This window comes from Atractosteus spatula, chromosome 2 (genome assembly GCF_055471065.1).
Source record: "Atractosteus spatula isolate fAtrSpa1 chromosome 2, fAtrSpa1.hap1, whole genome shotgun sequence".
Lineage (NCBI taxonomy): Eukaryota > Metazoa > Chordata > Actinopteri > Semionotiformes > Lepisosteidae > Atractosteus > Atractosteus spatula.
Genome location: NC_142707.1, coordinates 66,206,543 through 66,233,879, shown reverse-complemented (window position 1 = coordinate 66,233,879; position 27,337 = coordinate 66,206,543). Strand labels below are relative to the sequence as shown.

General features: G+C 43.9%; 1 protein-coding gene across 5 annotated transcripts in view; it reads left to right on the top strand.

The window, feature by feature from the left end:
- Positions 1-27,337, top strand: part of arid1b (AT-rich interaction domain 1B) — a 236,383-nt gene that overhangs the window by 17,812 nt on the left and 191,234 nt on the right. For all 5 annotated transcript variants that reach the window (XM_088933099.1, XM_088933090.1, XM_088933107.1 and 2 more), the window contains exon 2: positions 16,900-17,109. In XM_088933099.1, coding sequence (XP_088789225.1) covers positions 16,900-17,109 — 210 coding nt within the window. The remainder of the gene's footprint in view (positions 1-16,899; positions 17,110-27,337) is intronic.

Sequence of the window (27,337 nt, the reverse complement as noted above, 5' to 3'; positions counted from 1 at the left end):
GTTTCCCAGTCCTGGTCCTGGAGACTCACACCTGTCGGTTTTTCTTCCAGGTTATCAGTGGAATATGTAGTCAATTTACTAACAGGATTAATTTGCACTGTGTGACCATTTTCAGTTTTTAAACCTGCTGGAGGCAGCCTTTTAACTGTTGTATTTGCAGTACTGTATTTTTTTCTCTGTTGCATTTCTATGGCACAATTTTTAATGAAATTAAACTCGAATGCCGAGCCCTTGAGTTGAAAGGGTACCTGCAGGCGTTCCACTGGGGCAGCTTATTGATTCGATGGAGGCTTCAGTTAAGGCAAGAGGCTCGGCTGGAATGGAAATCCGGCCGCTGGATTGGGATCGGGCTCTCCCGATTTAACCGGATGTCTCCGGCCCAAGCGCGGCGGGATGGAGGAGAGTTCGAGTCGTGCTCGAGTCTTCGCCGTTCAGCACCTGCGCAGTCGCCTGCAGTGCCGAGCTCGGACCGGTGCCCAAGGCGGCGTGAAACTTAGCGTGTCTTACGGTAGGCTTTCAGCAGCGAGTTGCGAAATGAGTCCTCTGCAAGATCTTTGCCTTCACAAAACGTAAAAGCGTCTTTAGCTTAGGGTGACCTAAAAGAAATCCAATTGCAAAAAAAAATCACGGAAAGGTCCCCCTGTTAAGCTGTGTCAACACGGTTTCACAGAAATCCCTCTATTCACTGCTCTGCGCTCCCGGCTTCACTGAAACAGCAGTCCGTGGGTTCCTGGGTCATTACTTCAGGAGAGCTCTATTGACGGAGCAGATAGACCCGTTGGAAGAAGTGATCGGACTGGCACGGAGAAACCGCGCTGCCGAAAAGCTCGACTCAAGCTGTTTGATGAGTCTCCCGCTGGTGAGCCTTTCAGTTCCAGCACGCCCCGGCTAGTGTTCACTCCGAATGAGAGAGCCGGTCACCCCTGGGGGTCCTGGGGGGGCTGCCAGAAGGAAGAAACACTTTGCATCCCATGAACGCCCCTTAATGTCAAGTGGACGTGTTGGCCTGCAGTCCTGATTTCATTTTTTTTTTTTGCTAGGGATAAGCGTTTGTAAGCCAGCGGCATATTTCACTTTGTTTAAGTGATCAGATTGGCTTCCCGATTAAGGAGTCTTTTTAAGACGGGTGATCAGACAGTGATGACCTGGGAAGGGGACAGAAAGGGGACCAGGCTGTTCCCACATTTAGCCTTCTGCACTTCCTCTTTAACTTGGGAAAAGTTGAGAAAAGCAGAAAACCTGTGATGCAGCCGATTAACTCTCACACGCCACGGTGTGTTGTTCAAAACCTTTACGCTCAGCTCCGCCTGTGCAAAGGCTAATCAGGAACAGAACTGTTATAAGTTATGTTCACCGATGAGCCATGTAAGCATTTAGCACTGAACGTAATAGAAAAATAGCTACAAAATGGGTGATGCATTTGGAATTCAGGGGGCCTGTGCAATTATACACTTGTCACTGCCCTTATACGCATTATATAACTGTTTCAATACTTGTCTTCTCTCTGTAGAGAGTTTACTGCTCAGGGAGTGGATCTGATCATCATGAGAGTTGCTCTTTCATATCTCATAAAGATTGCTCATAAAGATTGTCTAATTCTGGAGGTTAGGAAAAGCAAAAAAGAGGTTAGCAAAAGGGGTTAGACTCCCTTGCCTGTGCTGCTCAAATGTGAAGCATTGTTGCAGGTATTGTATGGTCGTGTGCGTATAGTCTGTGCAACATTATGATAGATGACTAAGAAGGTATCGAATCTACTGAACAGAGACTAAATTGATGTATGTGTGATGCTGCACTAGAAGAGACATCTTGCTGCAAGATGATTTTCTTTTTCTAGGTCAAAAAATGTCTGCGTCGTGTTTGTAGTGTATTTTATTTTTGTTCCTAGGTGTATTATTTTGCATCAGTCTCCTTTCTCCGACTCATCGTATAAATCATTTGTAATTTAAGACATAATTAAAGGTCCTGAAGGAATTGTCTTTTGTGATCCGGACTGTAGGCAGCTGGTGTGCAGAATCCTTTTGCAATGACCCAGTTATCCTTGACGGCACTGTATTGAAATTAATGTGAACTCCAAGGATTCCGGTGATAAATGATATGATTGATTACTGTTCGAATGTGAAAGGTCTTGTTCAATTAATTAATGGTGAAAAGAAGCTATTTATATTGCCGCGATGGAAGCACCACTGCTCCTCAACCAGTTTAACGTGGAATAAAATGTAGTCCATTTCTTCCTTGTACTGTAGGTGTGTATATGTTATTTAGACTTGGGTTCGTATTTGACGATGCTTTAGTTGTAAAGATTGTGTGCAATATGCACTGAAACTAATCTGACTCAAAGGAGGTGGGACAGTCCTATGGACACTGTCTCCAATCTCTGTGGTCCTGGGATCAATTCCAGCCTGGGGACCCTTCCGTGTGGAGTTCACATGTTCTCCCGGGCAATGTTGTCTGATGACGTGGGCTTGTTTTTCTTCTTTGGTAAATTCTGACCTTTCTATTTCTAGAAGGACTGATGAATGCGACAAAGTAATTTTGTGTTCCCCAGTGCCAGGAGTTATGGGCGTGATTTTGTATCTGAACAGGGCCGTTAATACATTTTACAAAGTCAACAAAGGAATGTGTGCGAAGGGATAATGAGTTATTTTTATTGACCATCTCTGGCCCATGATGTGAAACCAACCAAGACCGGCTGAAGTGCCTTGAAGACTACTACTGCCACGAAGTCGATTACATGACTGGCAAGGCGCTTGTTGAAAGAAATGACCTCAGAAGAAATACGGAGAAGCAGGATTGACTCTCTGAAGGTGTAAGGCTCTGTTTCCACCGTGTAGCCGCTTTCTCAAGCAGCGGGTTCAGTCAACAGGACAGTAACGCGCCGCCGAACTCGTCGCCAGACTTCTAGCGTTCAGAAATAATGATGAAGCCGAAATCACTAAGCTGCTACAGTGATGATCGCAGCATTGCAGTTTGAAACGGCAACGTTGCCTGTTGTCCTGGTAATTACTGAAAATAGAATCATTTTAAAAAACGAAGGCCAAATAAACATTTTAGCTGTATTGGTTTTACAGGTATTTTTAATTATAAAGTTGATCTCTTATGCACTTTCTACGTGGGTGTACATCTAAAAAACGTTTATAGTTTTTTTTTTAATTACTAGTCACGTCGCCTGGCAGGTAATAAACGTTTCGACAGTAAATCACAGAATGCTTTCCCTCTCTTGTCAGTGTCCTTTGTGGTAATAAAAAAGCTATAGTTTTAGGTGAATGGCCCTTTCTGCCTTTTCCTACGTGCTATGATGATAACTGAGAAATAAAATACCTTTATGCTAGGCCACTATTTCGAATTGATTTTAAACAAGCGTAAAGGGGGCATTTAAAGTGAAAAGTCGCTTCTGCGCTATCGAGACTGTCTCAGGTTTTGAACGAAGTGGGACTGGCTGGGAGATGGGGGTGTTGATTTTTGGGGTGCCCTGACAGTAGAGCAGATCTGTAAACCCGGAGACGTAACGAGTTGTCCGTGTCACACAGCGAAAACCGCCCATCGCGAGGGTCTGTGTTAGCGAAAATGACCGCAATCCGCCAGAGCCCCAGGCGCAAATATAGGGTTTACTGGCGAATCAAGTCTCTCCTTTTAGCCCATGCAGAATATTTTTAATACTGTATGTAGGCTAATTAGCATTGTGTGTGGCATGCTACGTTCAGTGTTATCTCCGTATTTTTGTATTGGATAATTTAACAGAAGTAAAACGTTACTATTAGATCATGTTATATGATGATGTTACGCTTGAGAATATGTCGCTGACATATTCAACAACACCGGGTTCTAATGGACAGACATCGATTCACAGAGCTTCTCCTCGCAGGGGTTATCACCATCTTAGCCATGCACAACATAAATACACAAGCTCTTCATTTCACGTGTCATTAATGCACTGTGTAAAAGTCCCGCAGCTTTCAGCAACTTTGCCAGAAGGCGATTACGTTACCAGTATGTCTTTGTACTGTGGTAGGAAACCAGAGCATCTGGAGGAAAAACCCACATGAACCTGGGGAGAACATGCAAACTCCACACAGATAGCACTCTGGGCAGCAATGCTAACCACTGTGACACCCTTTACAGCCAAGACTGAGCTCACATAATTCCCCTCTAACTTGCTGGGGCTGGATATTATTATAGTCCAGTGCAGCAGTGGTCCAATTTGTTGAACCACTACTGCGTGGACTTTAAGCCAGAGTCCAGCATGTCACCCAAGATGAATCATTTTGTAAGTATTGTGAGTTCTGAATAAAAAGCACAAACTTTCACAAAATTCCAATTGTTTTCTTTTTTTTTGTGAGCGAAACAGTTAAATACATGTAATAACATCCGTGTGGCCCTGTTACTGTTTTTTATTTTACTTTTTTTTGTTACAATGCTACAAGTGAAAAGAAACCAGCAAGATTCTGTCAGTGGCACCTCTTCAACATCATCAGTTTCTTCTCGCCTCTCTTTCAGCTTGACATAAACCTGGATGTGTCCACCCTGAGCCATTAAGATGGTCTCTCTTGCCTTGCTAAGAACCTCACTATAGTGTGCATTCGGAGAGCTAGAGGCTGTTGGTGTTTTCATCCCAAATGATCCCCACACTGCATACACAGTACTTGTGTCAGTGGTCAAACCATTTCTCTAGGTAGAAGTTGTTCATTTAAGGGTAACCCACAAAGCCTGTCAAATTGTGTCTGTCACACTTTTGATCTAGTTTTGTGCACATTCACTGTTACGTTTTTTTCAAAATAAGAAAAACTCTCACTTGCATATGTGTAGTTATAAAAACTCCGAAAACATGAACTTAGGTCTTCTGAATCGAGATGACAATGATATGCCATTAAATATCTCGCCCAAAATAAAATGAAAATCAATTCTTTTAATTAACCGTAGGTTTCCTGCTGAGTAAACAAATCATCAGCATACAGTCCAATAATTAAATCCATTTTGTTGAGATTGTTTAATGAATATCTAATATACACTGAAAGACAGAAGGTCAGGTTGTCTGTGGGTTTTTGGTGCTGTGTGATAAACTGCTTTGGCCTTAAGCTAAAATATTGAGTAGCTGAAGGTATAAATGAGATGGTTTAAATATTAATAAAATTCATTATTCTCTTTGCTAGTGGTTGTTTTGTGTTTTCATATTGTTGTGTATTCAGTAAACATAGTCTCTTTCATATAGGAAGTTTTAGTTTTAACGGGCATTGGGAAATAAATGTCTTACACTGCATCAGCAGAAATGCTGATGGATGGCTTAAAACTAAAATGTGCCCATGAATTTTACCCAAAGGACCATTTAACTGTAGTGTCTTGTTAATGTTTTCATGTTGTTTGCGAGTGTTTTGTAGTATTTAATTTCTGTTCATATATAAATACACTTAGCGATTCAGATGTTATTATGTAAGCCTTCAGAAAGGCCCGTTTTAGATGCTAATTTTAATGAGTTAGCCAAATTCCGCAAGAAATCCCTTTGGCAGACATGCCGGGCAGTGTCGTCAAAACTGACTTCTGTGTGCTTAGTCATGCATTTCTTCTCCGGAGAATTACAGGTTCGAATAAAAATAAAGCATAAATCAACATTTAGTAGTGGAATTACCTAATGGCTTGGCTCCCGTAGCGCTGTTTCTCTCATCACAATGGGGGTCTGATAGTGTCAGAGCATTTAAATCAGCCTGCAGACACTCTCCTTCTCTCCTGCCAAGTGAACGGGCCAAAGTTTCTGAACGGGTGTCTTTTCTCAAACGTGGTACATTCTTCATTCACTTGAATACGGTCATTAGAAAAACAGATGGATCACAAGTTGGACGTCTTAGACCCCTGCCACTGATGGAAGTTTGAAATGGATTCCTTTTGTGTGCTGCGCTTCCCAGCAAAACTAAACAACTTTGTTGCCTCTAGTTTCTTCCTGATTCTGCTTGTTGGCCATTTTTATTGTCATGTCCTAGAAGTGCCTATACTTATAAATCATTGTTAAGGATTGCCTGTTGTGCACACATTAATACTGTATTTCGAAAAAGAGAAGACCGTACATCCCATCAGTATTATGAAATGTAGGTCTTGAGTCTGGCAGCAGTCCAGAAAATTAATGTTTTTAATTTAGCTAACAGTTCCATGTTCTGGAAAATCAGATTTGAAGGTGCAGTCCTGTCCTGGAGTTTAGTTGCTGCCCACAGATGAAGTTTAGGAGGGATGTCTGGCCCTGATACGCATTGTCTAATCGTTCAAAAAAATTTGCTTGAAATCAAGAACAGTATTTCAGCTGATTAGCAGAAATAATGCTGTATTCTGTAGGAGGACTGCTTGTTTTTACATTGTAGGATGTTTTGTTTTAAATAGGATGTACACACATAAGAATGGTTACAGAAGCCCCAGTCCATCTTATCTCTTTGGTAGAAAACAAGAGGTGTTAGTGAGACCAGTAGGGGGAGCTCACCCCGCGGTCTGTGTGGGTCCTAATGTACCAGTATAATGACAGGAACACTATACCATAAAAAGGTGATGACGCTTAAAACCGAGGTCCTGTCTCTCAGTAGTTGTTAAAAATCCCAGGGTGTTTCTCTGGAGTCCTGGTCAAATTTTCCCCCTGGCCTTTACTAATCATGGCCTCCAAATAATCCCCGTTTCTGAACTGGCTTCATCACTCTGCTCTCCTCCCCACTGAGAGCTGGTGTGTGGGGAGTGTACTGGTGCACTATGGCTCACATCATCCAGGTGGGGCTGCACACTGGTGGTGGTAGTACAGTAAGATTCCCTTTACCTCTTCAACGCTTTGAGTGGAGTGTCCAGAAAAGCCCTATATCAGTGGAAGGGTTAATTACAACGTGGTTTTGGAAACTGAAGTGCAGAACAGCTGGCCTCTACAGAGACTAAACCCGCAACCTTGCATCACTAGCTGGACACTCTCAACAGGCTGTGCTGAGTGGCATTTCTACAGCTGGGCATTCCACCTGTGCGACTCCCTCACGGATAGGACTTCAGCCTCTCACCTGCGATTTGAACCCCCAGTCATCCGGTCCAGAAGAAGTCCAGAACCCTGACTGTTGCTCCCCTTAACATCTGTGTCTTCACCTTCGCGGTGGAACGTTCGGTCGTTCTGCGACGTCGCCTGAGTCCTCGTACCATAGACCTGGCGTGTCAGGCTCTGCTGGCTCTTTCTCTTGGCCTCTGTTACTGTGGAAAGGAGGCATGAGGGCGAATTCCTCAACTCTCTAAGGCCGCCCTTCCCACATGAGCTCTGGAGGTATGAAGGGACGTGCAGTACGAACAGATGGGTTGTCCGCACCTCAGTAAAATATTCCTAGCACTTAACCTGATTAGTTCATTGCCACTGTACGTGTGGAGGACCGCTTGTATCCATACCATCGAAGGCGATAACGTGACGAGCTGTCGCATAACAGCCGAGGTTTTCCAGGCCGTTTTCCGTTTTTTTTCCATTCTTGGCTAGCTGTCGTGCTTCGCTGGCTTTGTAAGAAAATCCGGTGGTCTGGGCTGTAAACGCGACTGGGTGCGTCAGCTGTGGTGCAACGTGCAGGAGGGTCGTGAGGTGAGATTCCCGAGGGGCTCGGTGGGGGCCTGGCTTTGACTCCGTCAGTGGTGGGACTCTGCGCGGTCCCGTTGGTGATCTGAGCCCCGCGCTCCACAAGGGTGAACACAGGGGACTGTGGCGGACACCGTTCTGAGGTTCGTGCTGGTCAGTGAGATCTGGATCTTGAAACAGTTGAGTAATTCAAGCGAAAGTGAGCAGATGGCGCTATATTGTTTTGTCAAGTCCTAGATTTGCACATGTGTGTGTATATATATTTTTTATAGTAATCTCAATGACGGTATGAGGGTAAGGCAATGCGTCAAGTGAGCTGTGCAAGAAATATGCTGTTTCTATCCTTCGACGTGCCCCTGCACTTCTGTCTGGCATCTAAAAAAGCCTTGTGAACGGGCAATTTACACAACAATATAGGATCAACAGTGACCATGGGGCTTAGACATTCAACATTTTTTTGGTTGTGGAAGCTCTTGCAACACCATATTGGTGGCTGTTTGTGGAGCAGACCCTGCTCTGCTGTTGCCTAGTGAAGGCAGGGCGGCTTAGTGTACAGAGGGACCATATGGCTGACGGAGCAAGGTTTTCAAACGGCCCCTTAACCGAAAGAGCTGATGTGCAAATCCAGGACTGGACCTTTGCTGAAATGAAAATCGGTGCTTAATGTCGGTGTGCAGTATAAAATGTAATACTAAAGCTGTTCACTGTAAAACATAACCCGAAATGATCCTTATGAAAAAATCAGTAACTTTGTACAGCTGTTTCTGTGGTCTGATGGCTGGTAGGATTACAGACTAGCAAATCGGTATTATACGTTTCCTGCTCACAGGCATCTCAGCAAAGGTGTAATCCTGAATTTACACATGAACGTCTCTCAGTTTAAGGTCACTCTTACAACTCTTACCTGAGTTTGATTCTGGATGAACACAGAGCCAAATGGTTGCTAACTACAGTATGTGGAAAATGTTCTTAAACCACCTGGAAACTGTTTTTGGTGGATAACGCACAAATTGAAATTTCTGACTTGCTCACAAAATTTGCAACCTGGGTATTTCTGTATACTGGACAGCGATAAGAAATAGTTTGAAGTAAATTTGGAATTAGGAGAATATTTTTTTCCACACTGGATGGCGGATGTATTGTCTTTGCATCCATGAAATTAATTTTCTAATCTGAGTCAGCAGGAGGAAAGAATTTGCACATTAATGTGGAAATACAGATCTTCAGCATTAATTACTAAAGCCTCTAGCTTTGTTGTATTCAAAGTAGTTTCCCTCTTAATTTTCTTTTAACTATAGTCTTAAATACAGTGCATTTTGAATGCTGACATTGGAATTATTTCTGAAAGTAGGTTTTTTTTTGGTTTGGATTCTATTAAGATCCCCTAGAACCGTATGAATCAACAATGAGTTTGAGTCGCTCTGTGTTAGGAATGATTTTCTATAGATAAAATGTTATATGGGCTTGAACATTGTTGGAGATAAAAGAAACCCAAGTGATAATTTGTGCTTTTCTATTATGTTTTGTAGTAGAACAAAATGTCTGGTACAAAGACGTAGAAAATAATAATTTATTTGTATTACCACACAACGGGAGATGTTTCTGGCCCATATTAGGCTTCAGCAGTTTCGACAATTGTCCGTTTGACTTGAGGGAAAATTAAAAAAGTAAAGGGTGTTTTCTGTTCTGAAACTTTTGGGTGTTTTTTTTTTTGCCTGCTGGTAGAAAATTGAATCCAGGCCGATGGACTGGAGTTTGATTGCTGTAATCACCCTCAATAGGATAATACATCCTGTATTTGATAATAATAGGATTGGGGGCTGCAGTATTGTAATCGTGTTAGCAGGACTCATCAGAAAGCTTTCACGAGGTAAAGATGTACAAAGCCCCCTTTCCCAGGTGCTCTTTCCATGCCCTGTGTGCTTCCTAGCCCTTAACCTGGAAGGTTCTCTGAGATCTAGGTTTGAAACGAAAAGGCTTTGGCTGTTCCTGGATGGCTTGGTGTTCTGCTCGCCGAGCTCCGGCCCTGCTGCCCTCCGGTTTAGTGCCCCCTGCCGGGAGAGCCCAGGACAGATCAGGTGGGCGTGAATGTCTGCGGTTCTCCGCTTGGCCTCGTCCTCAGCTGTGCCACCTTCTTCTTCTTCTTCTTCTCCTTCTTCTTCTGCTGTGGCCGTGGAAGAGTCTAGTTATCTTAAAAAACAAAGGCGGGTTACAGTATGGAGTCTCTGTCACTTTAGAAGAATCTCCCAAAACAGGTGCCGCGTTGGGACACGTTTAAAACCTTCTTCTGGGGTCTTTCTCAGCTAGTCTTGGACTGACCCAGCCCTTGAAGGAGAGAATCTCCTTACACAGTAAGCACTTTGACAGTCTTACAGGTAGGTAGCTGTGTCGGCGTGCGTAGGAACGAGTAAAGCTGTACTCCGTGCTGAAAAGAAACACAACGTTTCGGCTGTGGAGCCTTCTTTGGGTGTGAAGGCTTCACACCCATGCTTTTCAGCATGGAATAAAGCTTTACTTGTTCCTTGACAGTCTTTATCAGGCTGGCCACATACAGATGTGTTGGGGACAGTAAGGCACACTGTGCCAGGTGATGTAAATGTTTATGTTGTAGTGTAAAGGGCGCTGTCTGTGAACTAAACACCTACAGTGTGTACGCGGGCCCCGTGCAGGTAGTCCCAGAAGACTCTGAAAGCATACCATATCGGCAATCTGTCTGATGCAGAGTTACAGATATAGGGTCTAAACATACAGCGCTCACTCCCTTTAATGTTCAAATCCAGGCTGCTCAAAAGCTCAGAATGTGCATTTTGTAGAAATGGTGCATAAAATGACAGGGGGACTTGGGGGGGAGCTGGAGAGTACATTGGCACACAGACTCTTTCAAGCAAAATACACCCGCTGTGCTGCTGTTGTGACAGTGTGTTTAAATGAAGGAATGTTTCAAGTGGCATTGGACCATCCACCGCAGCGCCGAAAATCATTTTATACGGCGTGATCGGTGGACACCGACCACAAAAATTAATGAAGATGACATTTTTAAAGCAAAACACAGGTCTCTCCGTTTTGTCTAGGCCATTGGAATATGTTAGACTAATTAAAAGACTGAAGTTTGCGCTCGACAATTTCACTGATCTCCGACATTTTTCAGGCACCAAACAAGTGTCCTGCCCACACAGTCCTTTGACGTAGCACACTTACAGTCCTGCACGATTTAGTTTCCTGTTACATCCATCCTCACGGTTTCCCTGGGGATGCTGAGCTCTCTCAAGACTCCTTTGCTTGAGGTTTACTTGCCTTTAATCTTCCTGTTTGAATGCCAGTTTTTTTATCCACTTAAAATCACGGTTGTGAAGTTCTGGATGGTTGGGACGAGGCTATCGTTTCTGACATAAATACAGTAAGTACGGTATTTATGACAGAAGTTCACTTTAGGAGGAATGGATGCTTGTTGTACTCGCATTATTTCCACACTACAGAATAACGGAGTGGATTGTACCAAGGGAGGGCAGCGTCTTGCAGTCATAATTAATGTGGCATCATTTTTGCCTGTGGGGTTGGCCAAGGCACTAGCAGAATGAATATTTCTGTTTCGAAGTGAGCAGAAAGTGTGGACATCTAGAAAATGTCATAAATTGGGAAGCTGTGTCGGCGCGTGTTGCCTGCAATGGACACGAAGAAATTAATGCCGATCTAAAATAAGTAGAGAGAGAAATGAGCAATTCTGTTGTCGGTCCATCTTCTCATCTGCTAAAGCAATGTCTGATCCTTCCTTTCTCGTTTTCGGTGTGGAATTGACCTCTGCTTGTTCTGCAGCTCCTGACAGGGAAGAAATGCTTAAGCAAGCGCCTTCCTTGAGGAAGAAAGAAGCTTTGTGTTCATGTGTTGCGTGTTTCACTTCGTGCGCTGTGAGGAAGGGGCACGGCAGATGAAAACCCAGTGTTTGACACCTCAGCGTACAGGAAACGGATGTTTGTGTGTATTGTACTAATAATAGAGCTTTATTTATGAGTGATTTCAGGAAACTCAGAGAAGGATGTGTTTGGTACTGTGAAAAGTCTGGATTGTTTCTGCCTGACATCCGTTGTTGGCAGTGTGGCGGGCTCTCTGTATAACGTGCAGGCTGTGAAATATGTGCGGGGCTAATTAAGAGACGGAAACAGGAGGGGTCACGGTTCTTGCTGGTGGCCACCCCTGTGCTGGACTGATACACTTGCGCACGAGCCTTTGAAGTAGTGAAGATAGTGGGGGGGGGGGGGAGGATCTGATGTGAGACGGCTGCATCTCAAAGGACGGGCGCTTTCTGTGGGGCTTAAAGAGTCATTCGTCAAAACTACCGACACGCTGAGGTGATGCGGTTGCTGGGACTCCATGAGAGTGTTTGTCATTTGATTAGCCACTGTCATTGCATGTCTTGTTTTAAATCCCCGTTTTAAGTTCCCTTTCTTGGAGGCATGGATACGTTAACAGATGAGAAGGATTCGCAGAGGGACAAGTTCACCTTTTCCTGTCCTTTCACCTTGTCTGCCTTAAGCGTTCGCTTCAATGTTCAGGATTACAATGTCCTTGTAGCTGCAGAGTAGTACAGTACATGTACTCAAAACGGAGCAAAGGAATTTTTTACAGTCCTCACGTTAATGAAACTTAATTAACACCGTGTTTTCAGCTTTTGGGGCTAATCATTTCAAATGGTGGCGTTTCAGTGCCTGTTCAGCCAAGGCACTGAAAATTGGAACAACATCAGCACAGTACTGCTCACTCTCTCTCTCTCCCCTTCTCTCTCTGTGTGGCCCAAGTGTTTGATTCTTCACAATTTCTTTTAAGTGTTGCAATTGGTTTGAAAACTTGGCAGAGAGCTGAAATGATTTGCTTGAATTGCACTCAGCATCCTGGCAAAGTGCACGCACTCGAGGAGGCTGGAAAACCGAGCGATCCGAACTGTGGCCTATATTGCGGTGGCACACTGCCCTGTATTTTTTAATTCATGAACCGTCTTGCAGCCAGGGATCTCACGCTAAACGTACTTCTGTAGCAAAGCCGATGGAAAGATGGGAAATCGCTACATTCCTCCATGCTGTTTGTGTGTGCATGTCATTTAGAAACAGGGGTGCAGGTTAATACCAGAATGGATGTTTTTTGCTTCTTGGCCTGATGTCAGAATGAACATAGGAATATATATATCTATCAACGGCCCAGACCACACCTGAAAATCCTTCTGAAATACAAATAGGAAAAGGTGGATCCCCATGAAAAGATCGATTCATATAAAACCATTCACTTTTAAGCAATTAAATGTTGAAGAGAATATGCCTATCCTGGAGTCCCATTGCAAACTTGACACAAAACTCTCTTGTCAGCAGTCCTAGATGTTCAGCGTCTAGGTGTTGTACACGTTTTTGCAAATATTGCAATATTTGTTTCTTGCTCCTGTTAACTGGTCTCACTTGATTTCACCAGCGTTCAGGAGACTGGAGGCGAACACATAAAACTGAGGTCTCGTTTTTTAAAAGTTCCTGTTGCGTACAATTTGTGGTCGAGCCTGAATGTATGTTTAAGGTTATTCATTGACAGATACAGCATTTCACCCCTGTATTGCCTTCCTTGGGCTGCCAAATGACATTGAAGACAAGTTTAATGGTAACGAAAATGGCCACTTCCAGTGAACTGTGAAGAAGACACATATACGGTGTATCTTCGACAGCGCTCTGAACTCCAGCCGTGTTACAGAGGGTTTATAGTCAGATGCCAGCCATGTTATTGCTATGAATCGGGGTTTAACAGTCCGCTTATGGCCCCTTGGTTACTCCTGATGATGTTATCCCACCTTTCAGCTGTTTCTGAGGTGTCACGTCCAACAGGTGTCCGTTCACAATTCCCTCAAGCCAGGTCAGGAGCAGTGGCCCCAGGCCAGAGTCCGATTTCTACAAAATCTATCTCTACATCTAGTTTAACCCGTGTTTCTGGATTATTAAAACTGTGTCAGTTTGTCATGTTGCCACTTTACATTTCCATCCCAGAGTGCACGCCACTATGAAGGGTGAGCTGTGAGCTATGAGCTGCGGTGTTGTCATTGCCTCTTATTCCTCTACATCTTTTCTCCTCCCACACTTATCTAGTAGCTGAATAACCAGCCAGCCAGGTAGTAAGATGTCCCAGGCAGTAAATATCTTTCCATATCCCTGTTAATTCTAATAGATGTTTTCAACATCTAGAAATGGGTAATGCATTTTTCTTTCATGCAATGATTTTTTTGTAAGGCTTATTGTATAATGTATTTCTTTCTTCAGAGAGTGTTCCGAGTGGCCTAATATTTATGGCCCCTTTCAGACTGGTCTTTGAGATACACCAGCGGCTCTCAGTCCTGATCCTGTGTAACTCTTGTGTCCTCTGGGTTTCACACCAGCAGAGCTCTTAAACAGCGGTCTGATTTATTTTGGATTTCTGTTTTTGAGTCCTTTTTTTTTTTTAATAAGTTGCTTTCGGCTCTTCAGCAGCTGAACACGGCTGGTGCTAATCGGTGAGTTTCAGGGCTGCCCTCATCCAGGTGCGCCTGCTGAAATGTAGGCAGCTGCCCTGAAGACGAAGGAAAAACTGACTCTCTGCGGGAGTTTTGTGATACGGGTTCCCACGTGTGTCTGTTCTTCCTCAGGCTGATCAACTGTTAAGAGCTGTGTAGTCAGGAATAAGTGAGCAAATTCATCAGTTGAGGAGAGTCTGCATAGTGTCCTGAAGTCAGGGATCCAGCTGGAACAAAACTCAGCACAGAGGACCAGTAAAATACGTCATCACATTTCAGTTTCGCACACAGTTATAATACTGTAGTGTGTGAGAGGCTTATTGCTGTGAATAGCAGGATGCTTCAAAGCAATCACAGAATTAATTAATGTGTTACCTCAGATTCTTTCAGTACTGACAAATTATTTGAAAGCAACTTGTTAAAGTCTAATGACATGGCATTTGACTAATCCTACAGTAGCTGATTCTTTTATATTTTTCTTTTAATGGGAGGGGAGCACAGAGACCCCCAAGAAAATATTTTAATTAAAGCTTTCCCGTTCGCAAAGCCTTTGCTTTGTGGTGTTTTGCACGGAATCACGATAACGTGTGAAGAGGCTCAGCACGGATTCAAGAAATCATTCGTTTAGCACTGAATGGAGCAGTTTCTCCTTCTGTGCTCGGAACAACAATACTGTGAGCAGGGGGGGCGTCTGAAAGTCTCCTGCTCATGTCGAAAGAGTGGCGTTGAAGAAGCTTGCCCGGGCTACTTTTGCCTTAGTTAGAAATCATAAATCCCGGCGGATTTTGGAATTTGTGCGGAGTAGATGGTATCCTGTGGTGAAGCAGGCATTTACATCGGACAACAAGTTTGACTGTATTTTACACCACTAGTTAGCGGACTTGAGATGTGTCCAATTGGAGAGAGAGGAGGAGGGTTAAACCGCTTGTTCCTCCCCGAAGGTTTATGCAGTAAATCCTGTTTACTGTGGGAAGGAGGCTGTAGGGAACTGATTTCCCTGCTCAGCTCCTTAAAGCTTTCCAGCGTGAAGATGGGCGGTGTCCCCCAGCCGGCAGTGGAAGTCCATAGACAGGGAGTCTTTTTGAACAGGTCTGAGCCCCCTGTTCAGGGAGGTGGCCTGGGAATATGCTGTGTGAGGACAGGAAACCTGACCCTCTTGTGGATCTGTATTCCCTGCTGTAGGAATTGCACTCTTTGCACATTTCTGTACACAAAACAACCTTTCATGATCAGCGAGACACAGATTCAGCGTGTCTATGAATTGCACGTGTGTGTCAACATTACGAGGATACATCCTCGCATTACACGCGGGGAAGCTTACCTTAGAACGCTGAAAATGCTGAAAATTGTTCTAAACGAAGAGTAAATACATACTTTCCGGTCTGGCGTTTGCCCTCTCCTGTTCCGTGAAGGAGTTGCACAACGCGATTTGCACGTTTCTTTGCCCAGCAGAAGTTGCGGGGGGGGCTTTCAGAAGCTGAAAGTGAAGGAGAGCCAAGTGAAAATCTGGAACAGGTCAAAATCAAATCAAATCCAATCAAATCAAAGTTTATTTATGAAATGCACAACAATACAGCGTGCAGCAGTAGTTGCTGGCAATGAAATGTCTGTTCTGCGAGCTCACAAAAATCACAAAATTAAAGTTGCACACAAAATTAAGGTTACGGGTTGCAGCCACAGTGGACGACTGGCCACAGACGGAGTGCTATGTCACAGGGTTGTGGGTGTATGGGACAAGCTACACGGCCATGTTACTAAAGCCTCACTGGCTTGTTCCAAGAAGCAGCTGGATGAGTCCCTTAGATCAATTAGCTAATAACTACCAAGCAACCTGAATGGGCTGACTGGCTTCCTGCCGTTTGTAACCTCTGTGTGTGTGCGAGGGCAGTTCCTTCTTGGTGGGCAAGGAGAGAAGAAATCCACCCTCCTTGTGTCACCCTCATTAGTCCCACCTCTTCTTGGTTGAACGAGCACAACAGTGACTTAGCAGCAGTTGATTGTCCAGGTCTCTTAGACAGGGGGAATGAAGGAGGGTAGAGGGGTCTCGGTTAACGCTGCGTGGAAGAGTCTGTGACGCCACGGGAGAATTGCATATCCCCGAATTACACTCACATGGCCGGTTATTCTGAGAGAGGGGGGGACAAAAAACGATGCGTAACGGAGCGCAGACCAGGGTGAGCAGATGCAGAGAAGCTGGATACCGCGGTTGAGCTTCGAGAGGTGATAGAGAAAGGTGGACTTTGAGGATGGTTTGAAGGCGCAAGTCTTCTCGTCCTCTCGCCCTGCTGCCGGGTTCATACACACCATTGCAGCGGCTTGCGAATCTCCCCGTGAGTCACAGCCGGCAGGAGAGAGACGTCATTGAGAAATGTTCATACTGTTGGTCGGAAGAGAAAATTGACATTCGTTGGCTCCCAGTAAGAAGTTACTTGTACCATTTATCCCTGCCACTCGTCATTTAAACAAGTCAGTTCTCCTTAATATCCGGGGTTGTTAGGTTCAATGTTTAATGTTAATATTTTCCTCCTGCAGCTTAGTCCAGGCACTCGTGACTTGGCCACTGACTGAGGGCGTTTTTGTAATTTGCGTCTCGGAAGACAAAGATAAGCTTCTCACCCCCTTGTCTGAAACAGCCGGTTAAACAGATGGAAAATCATCCAGGGCAGGGATTTCCACTCGCGAGGAAACGACGGCCTCCACGCAATCGCGGTTCCTCCGCCCGGTTCCGAAGAAAGACGATAACCCCGTGGCAGTGCCGGAAGCGCGGGGTTTCTGGGCGCTCCGCGGGCCAGCGTCTGTAACGGGCTTGCTGTCTGTCCCGCAGGCCGGCGCCGTGGACTCCATGGCGATGAAGAGGTCCCAGCTGTACGGGGTGGGCAGTAACCCGTACTCCCAGCAGCCGCAGCAGCAGCAGCAGCAGAGCGGCGCCTACCCTGGGCAGCCGTACGGGTCGCCCACGGCTCACCGCTACCCCATGGGAATGCCAGGGAGGAGCCAGGCCGCCATGGGTGGAGTGCAGTACCCTCAGTCACAGGTACCTCCTGCTCTCCGTTTTCACTTTGCCTTGTCGGATAGCCATTGTTCAGGTCATTTCCTACCTTCAGATTTAATCATTTTCCTAAACCATTACAGCATGCGATGTTACCTTATCATGACTTTATTTGAACTGTAGGTACTGTCTGAACTGATTTTGTTCACTACTGAATACAATTTTGCCCAGGCTGGAATTACTGGCATATGGAAACATTTAGGGGTTCTAGTCCCTGTTGTTCCCAAAGAAAAAAGTAGAGGTGGTAAGATGATGTGGCTTTATCCCTTTCATTAAGGAATCTGTAATGGCTAATTATTACTGATGTATCCATCTAATTTTGTTATTTGCCAGCTGAGTGTTTTTTTTACATCTCGTTACGTAGCAAAAGAGCCCACGACCTCGCTCCAGGGAAGAACGAGGAAGTTTAGGTGATCAAAAGCTTGTGCTGCATTCATTAAGTCTGAAATTTAGCCCTCCTTCATGCTGTGCGTTCTTCAGTACGTCACGGGCACCACGAAGCTGAACTGGAGCTTCAGGGCTGGTTGGAGCTGACGGCGCCCCAGGCCTGCAAGGCTTCTGGTGGCCAGAGGGGGCGCTGTGTTGCTGAGAGAGCCCAGGGCGATTAATCCCACGCACCCACTAGTGCACTGCTGCTTGGGGAATCACAGCCAGTTAAGAGACATAACCCCAGCTCGAACCCCTGACCACAGACCTTAACATACTTGTGGAAGAGATCCTTCATCATCTGGGCCCCAGGGAATGTATCTTTATTACCCCTGCATTGTCTTCCTGACATAGCAAGAGAGTTCAAACAGTATAGTGTATTTTCTTACTACTGGCATTTCATTTCTCTTGAGTGAATCGATATGCTAGTTTCACAACAAAACAGGGATTTGATCAGTTTTCGGTCAGTCAGGAATTAAACTGGGGTCTGTTGTGTACTGGGCTTTAGGCCCCACAGTTAATAGCTTTTAAAGAGATTGCTGTGCTTCAAAGAAACCGTGCGTTTTCACACCTGGCTCGTTTTACAGTTTAGCATTGGCTGGAGAGGGACGCTTAAACGATCTCCCAGGAGCTCCCAGCGCACACAGCAAGGCCAGGTTTGCCTCCGACGCGCTCTGCTCTCTCATAAACTCTCGGCCCTCTGCGCTTTTAAAGAACATGCTCCGTTTCGTAATTGCCTCTTTGAGACGCGCCGATAACACGTGCGGAAAAAGCCACTGAGCTTGCTTTTGTTGAGGGAGCTCTCCAAGTCAGCAAGGTAGTAAAAAGATGCGTTTTATGAGACGCACAAAATGGCCGTGGAGCGATGCTTTGGAGTCTCCATGAGAACCCCCTCCTGAATGTTTATGGTAATAAAGGACCATGTCTCTGTTTCATTTGGTTTTGACAAAGCTTTGGCATTGTGTGCCTGATTAAAAATGAATTACATGAGTTTGATCATTTTGGCTAGCCTTTGGAAATAAGCAATACACGTTTTCTTTGATTTTTCTCTTTCAAGTGCCTCATAGACCTGCTGCCTAAATCCCTGATCTGACATCAGTATGTTCCATATAAAAGTCCAGGGTAAAGAGTTAAAAAAAACTCATTCATTTGTTCTATTTAAAATCAAGTACAAGTAGTCTTGGCAGTCACTGAGCAGTCACAAAAAATAATTAGCAAAATCAGTTGTTATCCCTGGATGTGGCTAGGGGAGATGTAACTTACAAAGTTGTAATTATCTTCAGGCATTAAAGGAAAACCACTATAGTGTCGTTTTGAAAAAAACGACTAGCAGAAAGTAATGACTTTATAATAAGAAGCGCTAAATATTTCATCTATTGTAACGCATTTAAATAGGAGATGCATCAAAATGTTTTTGGCAGATGAAGCTATCATTTGTCTGGCATTGCAAAGATGACAGTGGGCAAATATTGCTTTAAGGTTTTACTAAAAAAATATTGGACGGTTCTCTCATGTTCCTCCTCGTCTCCTTCACTGAGCGGTGCGGTTTCTGGGGTAGGGCAGGAGACTGAGGCCTACGACCGGCGTCCGAGGCGGAAGGGTGTGTCTGACGAGCGGACTAGCCCTCGTCCTGTCCTGTCACGGGTCACTCGGTCACAGTTGGAAAGGGAGACGCTTGGAAACTTGGATTTTCAGTCTTCATCGGTCCTAAAACTCATGTATCCGTCTCTTCTGTCTGTCAATAACTGGTAAAGAAATAAACTGACCTTTAAGGTTTGCTGATTTCCAGTATGACATCCAGCGGTTCATATAAGGAGAAAGATCTACAGGGTTGAGTTCAAGATTTCAACTGGTCAGTTTCGGTGCAGGAATCCAGTGTGTAAAAGGTTTCAGTAGGTAATGCTAGTATTTTTTTTCTTATTTTAACGGTTCAGTCTAGTTGATCCTTTTTGGATGGCGTCACATGACAGGGCAGATTTTCATGCTCTGCGATGGACTGGCATCCTGTCCAGAGTGTACCCCACCTTTTGCCTGTTGCTTGCTGGGATAGGTGCCAGGACAGGCGATGTGGCAGAGAGAAACATCGTTTCAGTTGTGGAGCCTTCTTCAGGTGTCTGCCTTCTTGAGCTAGTAAAACAGTAATACGAGCTGCAGTTCAGGAATCACACCTGAAGAAGGTTCCACAGCTGAAACGTTGTTTTCTTTCTTCTTTTCTGCATGGAATAAACCTTTACTTGTTCCTTTGCAGCCTACTCATGCTGACGCAGCTCCCCACTTGAGCTACTTCAGCCTACTTTTGCTGCGACCCACTGTGCCTTCCTCTCAATCTTTTTCCAGATCTCATTCCTCCTCCTCCTCCTCCCTGGGCTATTTGCCCCCCTCTCTCACTCTTGTCTCTTCACAGCGATCTGTTCCAAGACCAGGCTTTCTAACCACCTCCTATTCCTTTACAGATGTCGTTATACAATTCCTAAAGGATTTCGTCTGAAATTGAACACTTTTTCCTTTGACTCAGACACCACCCAGAGTAACACTTGGAGACTTCTACAACAGTTTTCGAGGAAACTAATGCTTTTTGTTGTTTTCTCCCTCAAAGGACAGATTGCCCTTTCTGACAACAACATCAAAGCAGCTAAGGATTTTTTACGGCTAACCTCTCCACATCATCTTCCCTTTATAACTAACTTCATCAGATCCCATCACACCCGCAGAAGGCTCCACAGCCGAAACGTTGTGTTTCCTTGCTTCTCTTTTCAGCCTGGAATTAACCTTTATAATCTCTATAATAACATTCGATGGTTCTAGTTCTCTTTAACCCAGCTGCTATGATCATTGCCTGAATAGGTTGGTAGTTCTGAAAGTACATGAATCTGTTTCACTCTTCATTCACGGCCTTTATACTGTGTGCTGTTTACGTACTGTTACAAAGAGATACGGCTTTATTTTAAAATGGAACTGTCGTCTACGTTCATGTGCCAGTCTACCCAAAACAAATGAACGCCACACGCACCTCCCACCGGTCATGGGACATTTTCTGAAATCCTGAAGTGTCGCTGTTTGTTTATATTAATAATTAATAGTGTAACATGCCAGGCCAAGCGAGATCAGGAGAAAATTGGGATGCTGGAAGCTGAAGCAAAAAAGAAAAAGGAGTTTGCGTGATTTGATGTCAAAAGCATCTAACGGATTCATTGTTTTTCTGGACGTCTTCATGGAAATTGAGCGGACCTGTAAATAAACGGTGTCAGTTCCACAATAATTCCCCAGGGCATTGAAGGGGGCAGCAGGGAATGAGAGAATCTAAAGAATACAGGATGTTTGATGTAAAAATAAAAATCCCTTTCCCTCAGCTTTTGAATTGAGTGAAAATATGCCATCAAAGCTCGGAGAAATCATTACTAATATGCAGAGCTGTTCTTAAGCACCGTTACAAAACAGTCGAATTGTACTATTTAATCACAGTGGAACTAGTACTTTCTCCTTGCCTGTTCTTTTAAAGAAAGCAAACAGCACAGTCTTTCCACATTTTGTGGTGGGCCTTGGAATTCTTGTTTTTCAATGCTCATTTAACGAACGTGCATGTGTAATTGTGTTCCTCGAATTTCAAGAGTGTTCTGCCAAAACATTTACCCTTGAAGCAAGAGGTTAAAAGTATTCCTTTCTGTGAAATTCTCAAAGAATCCTTTATCACAGTGGATGAACATCTTAAAGCACTTTTTTGTTTTAAATTGCAGCAGGCTTTTTAGAAAGGGGTGATGGTCCTTTTTAACAAAAAAGTCTTTTTTTCATATCGTGGAATCGTTTCTGTCGTAACTATAAACACTAAATCAAACACTAAGTCACTGAAACAGAGAGGAATTTCACCACAGTTTAACCAGGCAGCCCCTAGAGCTCTGCGTGAGCTTCATAGGGGTTGTTTTTGATCAGTGCTGATGGGGAATTGATGGGCAAAGACCTTGAAGGCTTCAGGAAAGTCCTTGAAGTCCTTGAAGTTCTTGCTGTCCTGATCAGGGTAATCAGAGTCCATTGCAGTCGGTGCATCAATAACGTCAGCACATGGATCACAGAGCACGCTTACAGACCGGGAGGAAGGACAGAAGGCATGGAGCTCCATTTTGTAATGCAGAGTGATGGGTGTGTGGAAAGTGCAGCCAGGCCACAGTGCTGGCGCTGATTAATCGGGGTTCTTCAGCGGCAGAACAGATGAAGTTCCAGGATCAATTAGTGAGTAGGAAGAGAGCGAGCATTGATGGGCCTAATGGCCTCCTCTCATTTGTAACTTTTATTACTTCTCGTGTTAAATCACGCCACCCGTCTGCCTCGCGAGGAAAAGTGTTGTGCTTCCATTAGTTACAAATAAATACCGCAGTTTTTATGCAGCCTTTGCCAGTCATGTCCCCTTTTAGCAGATCTGTGATAAAGAGCCAAGTCTAAGAAATTCTAAGGTAAATATGTCTTTGATTGGTAAGCCTGAAAACCTCATTGCTACTTAGGGAGCCCAACTACCTGAGGGTTTCTCGGAGTGTATGCATTTATTCCAACGTTTCAAGCATGACGTGAGACGGAGGTTTTTGGTAATGTTTTTCTTCTCAGTGTGCATTTCTCTTTGATAGCTCTTTGCCTCTATTTCTGCAACTACTCCTATTTCTGCTTGAAACTGGGCAGGAAGCCCCCAGTTCTCAGAGTAGAAGTTTTGCTCTCGGAGTAGCGGTAGTAAGCTGTTCAGACTGAGTCAACCGAGAAATGCGCATCGTGTCTTTTTTTATTAATGAAGTGTGTTCAATAAGTATATTTTCTTTTGTTTGCTGGCAATAATGGCAGTAATGGAAAGAATGGAAATTTCCTCAGGATTTCCAGGCTCAGAGACCGTTTCTTCCCACAAGCTGTCAGATTACTGAACTCTACCCCAACCACTGGCTCACACTGGTGTGTTTGTTTCTCTAAGCTGCATGCTATTTGCTGCTGTTCTGTGTTGATATTTTTGGTGTTTCCTTAATGTCTCTGTATTGGAGCATACATGCAAATAAGCATTTCATTGCACTTGTGCATATGACAATAAACTGAACTGAAAAGTCTATAGACTATACCTCACACTGGACATGAACCAGAGAACGCAGGTTGACGCCGTGTGCAAAATGCATAAGAGAGAAGAGGAGGCCATGTTTTACCCAAAGATCTGTGGGAGTATGCAACTCGGGCTTCTTTCAAGGAAGAGCTGGAAGAGATCCTCGAATACGTTAGCTCCTGCCTGCTAAACGGGTTGATGTCTGAATGGCCTCCTCTCATTTGTAACTGACCTTGAGTCATTTGAAGGGCTCAGAGGTAGGGTATAGAGGTCCTGGGTGTGTTGCTGGATCATAATGGGGCATTTTTCCCTTTTTTGATATTGTAAGAAAATAGGCGGGTATTAAAAAATGAAGATTTCGACACCAGATTGCTATGCAAGTGAATATAATGATGAATTAGTTCACCCCCTTAAAGTTATGTATTACTGGGCATTAAGAGTGTGTTCTTTTGTTCTCTGGCAAAGCCTGATAATAGAGTAATAATCAGGCCTAAACTTGCATAAAACAAATGCATACCTATTAACAATAATTTCTACAACTATATAAATACTACAACATTTACCGTACAATCAGTATGTTTCATAATCCTTATCTTAGACCTGGCGAATTCTAGATGTCTGTCTCGGTCATGTAAAAATACAACAAAACACCTTAACAGGCAAAAGGGAGGGAACCTGTCACCAAATAAATATGGATCCTATCCAGGGTTAAATCTCCCTCTCTAAAACACAGATATTCACTATTAAATGGGAATCAATTTTCCCAGTCTAACAAAGCGTCACTAAAATGGAATTGAAGGTTTTAGCCTGAGGAGTCTACAATATTGGAAAGCAGAATTCTCTAGGATAAATGAGACAAGATCTTGTATAATAATGCTGAGGGTCTAGTACTTTTCATAGTGCTCAGATTACCCGGACAGAATTCCACCAGCGCGGGTAGAAAAGGGAATTTCTCGTAGCTCATGGCTCCTGTTCTCTTCCTTCTTCCTTCTCCCCTCCTCGTATGTCTGCTCCTTTATGCTATGGTCCATTCCTGTGCAGTCTGGATTAATGGCGTACCCAGGAATGGTCCAGTTGCCGTTGAATCGTTATTCTTGAATATGGTGCTCTTAAAGCTTTCTGGAGAAGCACCCTTTGGTCATCTCTGTCTTCCACCATGTTTACCCGCCTCCCTCGTCCATGGACAGCTAAAACTCGGCTGCCCTCCCCCCCCCCCCCACTCACAAAAAATATATGCATTTTTCCTGGACCCCTTCGTCCAACTCTTATGTAGCACTTGTATCTTTAACTCAACTGTCGCCTGCTGTCAGATGGCTCATGACAGTATATGACAACACAAATCCGCATAACATCACACTGTGCTATGGACTAACTGGCTCAGATGTGGTTGAGGCACAAAGTCTGCAATACAAGGTCGAAGGTACAGGGTGAAAAGTACGGTTTCCTTTTTTCCTACTCCTTTATTCCTGTTTTTATATTATTGTTGGATTTGCACAGCTAGTTTAGGTACCACGTCTCTCACGCCATGATGATTGTTCACATTTTTTTATTATTGTATATGGTACCATGTAATATTCTTTCTTTTTTCCTGAAAAACCACTAAACAAATTGCCCATAAAAGGTACAAGGCGTAATCCATGCCAGTGTGGTTGAACTGGCCGGAGCCGGTTCAGGCACACTGTTTCTGTGGTGTTAAGAGGACTAGAGAGTACGTGCCACCCCACCCCTGGACTGGAAGCAAGACCATTGCAAAGACGACCCCCCAGCACTGCTGAACCCTGCTTATCCAGTTGGATATACTGGGGCAACAGGGGTAAAGTACCTCTCTGAAAGTGCAGTAGCCGTGTCTGTAGCAGGGACTTGAACCTGTAACCTCTCAGTCACGTTTCTAAAGGCTTCCTGCTTGCACTGCGTCACGTGTGATAGGATTGAAGCCAGTAAATCGGTGTGAGATACTGTTCATGTTCAAAAATAGACTTTATATACCCGTTTTTATATGTACATGTGGACAAATTTTCCATTATACTCCAATGAGGCTTTTTATTGTATATTGTGACCATATACTGTAGCTTCAAGCTTCACCTTCAAGCTTTGTACGCTGTACTGGGCAGGAATGTGGTAGTTAAATGTATTAATAGGAAAAACTTACCTAGCCTGTAATGTTAGAAGCTCAACTGTTGTTTGGGATGGATTTCCAGACCTGTCTGAGTGCCTAAAAGAATATTGTGTTGTGTGCTTAAGGGAGCAAGTAGAGAAATATTTCAGGAGGTTGCTGGTGGAAATGTGCGTTTCTTCTATAATTAGCTGTTCTGAATTCATCTTAATTTTCATGATAATTATAAATGGATTTTTATGGATCAGTTCAATTAGGTCATTTGTTCAGAGCGCTTTTCACTGGCAAATGGCTTAGATTGTGTGTCTAATTCCACGTCGTCTCTTGTTTTGTCTTGCTCTGCACTCATGGAAAAGCAGAGTGGACTTCAGGTCGCTGCCCAGTCTGGAGTTTCCTGGGGGTCCCTGCTCCCTATATTGTGTTAATAAGTTACGGTTTTAAGAGTTTTATTGTTTTATGTATTCTCTAGAAGAGGGCTGACTTTTGTAAGTTTTTCCCTTGATAATTTTAGAAGCAGACACTTTAATTGGGAGGTGTTGCTGTATTTTTCTTTCAGTTAAATATTTTTCACTTTGTCAAAACACCATTGGAAACATTATTGCAACCTTCTTATCTAAGTCTTTTTGCTGGAACTTCTTTTGTCCTTTGATGCAGATTCAAGACAATATTTAAACTTTAAAAAGCAGCAACAAGAAACAGTAGTCGTCATGTTTTTGTTGTCATGTGATGTGTGAAGCTGTGAATTTTTGTAGCACTTTATTGTAAAAACAGACATTAACTAATACTTTTGCAATGGGTGATGTGTAACGAACATCTAGACCACCAGCAGTTCTTAGACGAATGACAAACATGTCTAAACATTACCGACTGCTTTTGACAAAAGTAAATCTGGAATCTCTGAACTGTTTTGTCTGCATTAAAATCGGAGATAATAATAGTAATAATAATAATAATTAATAATTGCTTACACTTATATAGCGCTTTTCTGGACACTCCACTCAAAGCGCTTTACAGGTGATGGGGACTCCCCTCCACCACCACCAGTGTGCAGCCCCACCTGGATGATGCGACGGCAGCCATAGTGCACCAGTACACTCACACACACCAGCTCTCAGTGGGGAGGAGAGCAGAGTGATGAAGCCAGGTCAGAGATGGGGATTATTAGGAGGCCATGATTGATAAGGGGCAATGAGAAATTTGGCCAGGACGCCAAGGTTACACCCCTACTCTTTTCGAGAAACACCCTGGGATTTTTAATGACCACAGAGAGTCAGGACCTCGGTTTTACCTCTCATCTGAAGGACGGCGCCTGTTTACAGTATAGTGTCCCCATCACTATACTGGGGCATTAGGACCCACATGGACCGCAGGGTGAGCGCCCCCTACTGGTCCCACTAATACCTCTTCCAGCAGCAACCTTAGCTCTCCCAATAGGCCTTCCACCCAGGTACTGACCAGGCTCACACCTGCTGAGCTTCAGTGGGCTGCTAGTTGTGAGTTGCAGAGTAATATGGCTGCTGGTGTTGCAATGGCTGGCTGGAGATGTTACAATTATTAAAACTGAGTGTTAATAATTACCTTTATAACTAGTCTATTATAATGAATATACTTTGTATTATCTATGGAGGGCCTATAAAGGATTAATAAAGGGTTTATTACTGAAGTATATTATAAAGTGTTTACCTTAATCCTTGAGGAGTGTATTTCTTTTTTGGGGGGTTAACTATTTTAATTTTGACTACAAATCTATATATCTTTAGTGTATGTGTTATACTTTTCAATGGACAGGGCTGTGAGCTCACATCCATGAGTACAAGAGTGAGGTGGAAAATAAAGTACGCCCCCTGAAGATTGTCGTTTTAGGTATTAAGACATACTGTATTTTACCTGCACCTAGTCCTCATCAAGTCTGAACAGCAGATAAATCTTACCTCATGTGACAGATACCACACACACAAATTTGACATTGTCATGATTTATTCAACAACAAAAAAAAAACAGCCAGAGTTCAGTAGCCTTGTGTGGGAAAAGTAAGCGCACCCCATGATCTGGTGACGTGTGGAGCCCCCTTCACATCACTGTGAAATTCCCGAAAGTGCTGCTTCTACTAGAACTACAGGAGGCAGAAAAGAGGAATCCCACGCGCTGCTGTAATCTGACCAGGGGCGCTCTCCCATCAGGACTCCCACTGTTGGAAGTTAGAAGTTTTTTTTCCTTCCTTTTTGTGCCACAGCTTCAACATGGCCAGAAAGTTAAAATGACTGTAAGTAGGGATGGAAAATTAAATTTATGGTCTCAGGACCACCTACTGGACTGCTTAATTTTCCACTCCCCCGTAATTTTGCTTCATCTTTGTCTTGTTTTTCTGTCTGACAAAGCTGAATGTTGTTTAGCTCTTCCAGCAAGTGCTTCTATGTGTGGCTTGCTATTCTGTCTTGGTATGTCCAGACTACTGCTCCTTGTTCACAGAGCATTTAATGTTTATGGGTAACAGGTTTCATTTTTAAATCAGAACATGCGTGAATCTATCCTGTCTAGTTTACAAGTTGATGGAGTTGTGACCCCTTGTCTCTTCCAGTTAGCACGTAATATCATCAGGCATTCTCGGC